At 62.5% G+C, this 5,194-nt stretch overlaps 1 protein-coding gene across 1 annotated transcript; it reads left to right on the top strand.

Moving 5' to 3' along the window:
- The first annotated feature begins 761 nt into the window (after nucleotides 1-761).
- On the top strand, nucleotides 762-5,148 carry TNFRSF25 (TNF receptor superfamily member 25). The gene is made up of 10 exons (XM_057305501.1): nucleotides 762-803; nucleotides 1,277-1,469; nucleotides 1,649-1,783; nucleotides 2,149-2,316; nucleotides 2,404-2,482; nucleotides 3,205-3,260; nucleotides 3,361-3,468; nucleotides 3,658-3,692; nucleotides 4,133-4,313; nucleotides 4,548-5,148. Exons 1-10 carry the CDS (start codon nucleotides 762-764, stop codon nucleotides 4,889-4,891), a joined length of 1,341 nt encoding a protein of 446 aa, XP_057161484.1. The 3' UTR covers nucleotides 4,892-5,148.
- Nucleotides 5,149-5,194: the final 46 nt, after the last annotated feature.

Raw genomic sequence — 5,194 nt, 5'->3', positions numbered from 1 at the left:
CTGGAAGGAGTCGTTTGCTTTTGGAACCCACCCCTCTCCTCAGGTGCCCTTGAGCTCTGGGGCAGGTGCCTCTGGCTCCTGTCCCCCTCCCTATATGGCAGAGCACCATGGGAGGAGACCGTGGAAGAGCATTAGTGAATTAACAGGGCAGAGGTGACCAGACCAGCACCCCAAGATCACCCCCACCCCCTGCCTCAGCCCCGAGGTCCACCCTAGAGCCCCGCATGAAGTGCTCCCACCCACAAGGTGTCTCAGAGGGCCCCGCCCTGGGTGGACCCCATAAGCTTATGCCAGGGTGGGTGATGTGTCTCAGGCACTACTGAGAATGCCCCCCAGGACCCCCCTCCAGGGGAGGAGCCACTGTACCCACACCCAGGCAGTATCTGGGGAGGCTGGGTCTCCCTCTTGCGTAGTTCTGGCCCAATCCCTCATGGCTGAGGGAGGGCTCTGAGGCCCAAGGGAGGCAAGTCACTTCACCTGGAAGTGGCAGTCTCAGGGTGAGGCTAGAACGCAGGCGTGGGGACCTGGATGCGGCCCTGTCCCATGTACACCTTACTGCCCCCGGGCCGCCCCAGGTGAGCTCAGGTGCACAGGGGCAGGCTGCGTGGGCTGGGGGCCCCGCCCCGACCCCCTCCCCTGAGGCGGGCTCCTCTGGGCGGCTTGGGCAGAGCAGGCAGGCAGAGCGGGCAGAGCGGGGAAGCCCCCGGGCTGGCGCACGCCTGTCGCCTGCCGTCGGAGGGCCCAGCAAGGCGCCAAGAGCCATGGAGTTGCGGCTGGGGGGCTACACGGCCGCGGTGGCTGCGGTGAGTGGGAGCCCGGCAGAGGGGGGTGGACAGCCTGGAGCCTGACCTCAGGCCCGGGTCTCCGCGCTGTGAATGAAGGGGCCCAACTTCCTTGGGAAGTGTGGCAGCCCCACCCCCCCTTTCAACTTAGAGACTCAGCTAGTTAGAGGCTTAGCCGGGCGGGGCCCTTCCGCTGAGAGGAAACCCCCGCCCAGGGGCTAGAGGGGTCTAGGGGCCCCAGGCAGGGAGAGATCTGGGTCCCCCCGACCTCACAGAAAGCATGAGAGGGGATGGGGCTGCCCGAGTCTGTGCCGCCACCCTGGCAGAGGGGAAATGTGCGAGAGGAGCTGGCCGCAGCCCTGGGCTCTGCTTCTCGCAAGCCTGGCCTGTGCTCCGTGGGAGGGCAGCTCCGCTTATCCCACATCCATGGGCACCTCTGCTTCTCAAGAACCGGAGAAGTGGGCTGCTCTGAGAGCAAGCGTGGGGGCCGCTGAAGTGGGGCAGACAGGGCAGGCAGGGGCCCTGCGCCGACAGCCCTGCTGGAGCCCACAGTGCCCGTCCTCCAGGTCCTGCTCCTTGTGCTGCCAGGTGCCCAGGGCCAGCACAGCACGCCCGCTCCTAAGTGTGACTGTGCCTACAATTTCCAGAAGAGGAACGGTCCGTTCTGTTGCAAGGGCTGTCCAGCAGGTGAGCCGCCGAAGGGGTGGGAGAGGTGGGGGGGAAGTGAGGGCACAGAGATGGGGGTCAGGTGGGGTCAGGAGACAGGAGAAGCTGGGGTGGGGGAAATAGGGAGCCAGAGATAGGAAGGAAGAGAGGGGGAAGTGGGAACCCCTTTGGACTGTCTGACCCAGGTCTGGTTTCCACAGGGCACTACCTGAAGGCCCCCTGCCCAAAGCCTTGTGGTACTGTCACCTGCCTTCCGTGCCCCCGGGGCACCTTCCTGGCCAGGGAGAACCACCATGAGACCCGCTGTACCCGCTGCCAGGCCTGTGATGAGGAGGGTGAGGGGCCTAGTACTCACCGGGGGGCTCTTAAGGACAGGCCGTGGCCAGGGTATTTCTGAAGGAGGGGGCTGGCTTGGGTTTAACCTCTGGGTGTGACAGCCCTGTGCCCACCCGTGCCAGGCCCTCCACCCTGATCCTGCCCAAAGATGCCTTTGCCCCCTCTCTTCCTGATGGCCCTTCTATCTCTGTACATGCCTCAGCCTGTGATCTGTGGCGATCTCCATGCTTCTCTCCCTTTGGAGGTAGCACTGTCTCTGGCCTGTCCCCATCTCCATTTTCCAGGGGATCTACCCCCAGTCCCCATGGGGGCCTCTGGCCCTGATGGCCTCTATTCTACCCATCTCCCTGAACACTCTGGCCAGTCTCCCAGGTGGCCCTGACGAACTGCTCAACGGTGGCGGACACCCACTGTGGCTGTGAGCCAGGCTGGTTCGCTGAGTGCTTGGTCAAGCCCTGCAAGGTCGGCTCGCCCTTCCGCTGTAATCCATGTTCAGACTGCAGGGCCCTGCACCGCCACACACGTGCGCCTTGTGAGTACCCCCATTCTGGGCTACCTACCCCCGCTCCCTAACTCCCCCTCTCCCTTCCTGACCCACAAGCCATCTCCCGGACTGCAGGTTCTGCCAGAGATACCGACTGTGGGACCTGCCTACCCAGCTTCTATGAATATGGCAACAGCTGCGTGCCCTGCCCCACGTAACTTCCTGGCTACCCTGGGACACGGAAAGGGAGGCTGGGAGCCGACTGGGAATCTCAGGGAAGGGGGAGGGAGCTTGGTCCTTGGATGCTAGAGGGAAATCTGCATTCGCCTTAGGACAGATAAACGGGGCATATTCTGTCAGGCTTTCCTGTAGTAATCTTTCCAGCTGTACGTTAAAGAAGCATAGGACTTGTCAATTTATAGAGAGTCCTGTTGATACACTTTCAAAACTTGGGCTGAGATTCAAGATCTGCCACTTGTTCTCTGGGAGATCTTGGGCAAGTTACTTTGCCTCTCTGATCTGTGGCTTCCCCACGTGAACATGGCAATGTTAGTAGGTTCTCCCAGGGGCTAAGAGTAAGGGGTAGAGCACTTTATCAATTCGTCTGCTCAGCCAGGTGTGTAGTAAGCATCTACCATTTTCCAGACATGTTCTAGGTGCTGGGGATACAACAGGGAACAGAGTAGGCAAATCCCAGTCCTCACGGGGCTGACATTCTAGTGACCCTCAATCTCGTCTACAAGAAGCTCCATAAATGGCTGTCGCTATTGTTCCTGGGGACACAAGTGAAATCTCAGCAGTACTTTGGGAACATTCCTGGGTAGTGTGGCTTTCAGGGAAGAGGCCGGGGACGGAAGGGCCTCCAGGGTGGAGAAGATGGGTAGCCCCTCTTGGTGTGTTCTCCCTCACCTCCCACCCCATCCCCTCTCCTTTCAGGAGCACCCTTGGGAGCTGTCCTGAGCCCTGTGTGACGATCTGTGGCTGGAGGCAGAGTAGGTGGTGTTCTGGGAATTTGAGCAGGATTGCTGGGACAGGCCAAGGGGAGACCAGGGCGGGGGGCTACAACCCACCACTCACCAGCTGTTCGCTCAGTGTTCTGGGTCCAGGTGCTCCTGGCTGGCCTGGTGGTCCCACTCCTGCTTGGTGCTCTTCTGACCTACACTTACCACCGTTGCCAGCCTTGCAAGCCCACGGTTGCTAGTAAGTACAGGTGCGCGTGTACACGTTTCTAGGGGCACAAGGTCAGCAGGGGTAGTCCAGAGCCCACTAACCCCTGATGCAGAGTGTTGGGGGCAGGGGTGACACAGGGGAACGCAAGAGGAGGTGGACCAGTGGCCAGGTCTAGGATCTTGCCTGTCTGCTGATGAGATGCTCTTTGTCTCCCGGCAGATGAAGCTGTGACAGATGCCCTGGCTCCCCTACAGGTAAGCGTATAAGTAATACTCTGGGAAGAGAGTGAGCGAGCACCCAGGCCTCAGCGTTCTGGAGCTGACAGGTTGGGCCTCATGATAACTCACGATCCCCAGGGTGTGGCACAGGGTGCTGGCACAGAGTAGACCCAATGAACACCTGTGCATTCACCGAGTTCTGAGTGGCTAAGAACAGCACAGCACCTGTCCCTAAGTGGCTCTCAAGCTGCTGGGGTCCAGACAGGTTCAGTGGGATGAGTGCCGCCATGGCCAGGCTGCCCACAGGGTTGGGGGAACAGGGTGGGGAGGGCAGGGTATTCCAGGCAGAGGAGATAGTTCTGGGCCACTGCAGAAGGCAGCCTTGGAGAATGTTTGCTGACTGAGCCGCACTTGTCCCCAGACAAGACACCTTACTAGGCAAGCTGGGCTGACCTGGGGCTTCTCTTGGCTTCCAGGCCACCTACCTCTCACCCAGGGACAGTACCCACACCCTTCTAACGCCACTCAGCAGTAGTGAGAAGGTCCACACCGTCCAGTTGGTAGGCAACGGCTGGACCCCCAGCTCCCCCCAGACCCAGGAGGCGCCCTGCCCGGAGGTGACATGGTCCTGGGACCAGCTGCGCAGCAGAGCTCTTGGTAAGAGACCTCACTGTCCTGAGGCCTAGACCCCATTCTCCTGAGTCCGAGACGAATACCAGTTTCCTGAGGCACCACCTGCCCACTGCCCATCCCGAGCTGATCAGGTGGACCTCCCTGGCCGGCCCTGCCCGGGGTTCCCGCAGGCGCCCGCGCTCCCCCAGCCCCCCACCGCGTCCGCGCCCCTGGGCCGCAGTTCGCACTCTCCACTTGCCCTCTCTGGCCCGCCTTCAGACCCGCCGCCGCCGCCGCCTCCGCCCACGCCTTCGCCAGCGACCCCTGCAGGCTCGGCGGCCACGGCCGCCACGCTCCAGCCCGGCCCGCAGCTCTACGACGTGATGGACGCGGTGCCGGCGCGCCGCTGGAAGGAGTTCGTGCGCACCCTGGGGCTGCGCGAGGCGGAGATCGAGGCCGTGGAGGTGGAGGTGGGCCGTTTCCGCGACCAGCAGTACGAGATGCTCAAGCGCTGGCGCCAGCAGCAGCCCGCGGGCCTGGGCGCCATCTATGCGGCGCTGGAGCGCATGGGGCTGGACGGCTGCGCCGAGGATCTGCGCAGCCGCCTCCAGCGCGGCCCGTGACGCAGGGGCCCACCCGCCACCCCCGGGCCCCCGCAGAAGCCCTAAGTACGTTTACTTATGCGTGTAGACATCTTATGTCATTTATAAGCTCCTGGCAGGGCCCTGCGTAGCAGCGCTAGCCGCCCTCCCCGCTGCGCGCCCCGGGCTTCTGGTTGAGGCGAAGCAGCACGGACGGATGTCGGGAGGGGGCAGGAGACGGCTCAGCAGTTTCTGGGCCGGAGCTCGGTGAGGCCTTGGTATTAAATCTGTGAAGAAAAGCTACTGTTTGGTGTTTCCGCGGGGCTGTGGCATTCAGTGGCCCGG

This window comes from Ursus arctos, unplaced genomic scaffold (genome assembly GCF_023065955.2).
Source record: "Ursus arctos isolate Adak ecotype North America unplaced genomic scaffold, UrsArc2.0 scaffold_32, whole genome shotgun sequence".
Lineage (NCBI taxonomy): Eukaryota > Metazoa > Chordata > Mammalia > Carnivora > Ursidae > Ursus > Ursus arctos.
The sequence above is the reverse complement of the archived record's forward strand: the minus strand, read 5'-3'. Positions and strand labels throughout refer to the sequence as shown.

Excerpts from the sequence above, each read along its gene's own strand:
- TNFRSF25 (XM_057305501.1), top strand. The coding sequence starts at position 762 with ATGGAGTTGCGGCTGGGGGGCTACACGGCCGCGGTGGCTGCG. Across the intron at positions 3,261-3,360 it reads GATCTGTGGCTGGAGGCAGA|TGTTCTGGGTCCAGGTGCTC; the intron begins GTAGGTGGTGTT and ends CTGTTCGCTCAG. Across the intron at positions 3,469-3,657 it reads TTGCAAGCCCACGGTTGCTA|ATGAAGCTGTGACAGATGCC; the intron begins GTAAGTACAGGT and ends GTCTCCCGGCAG.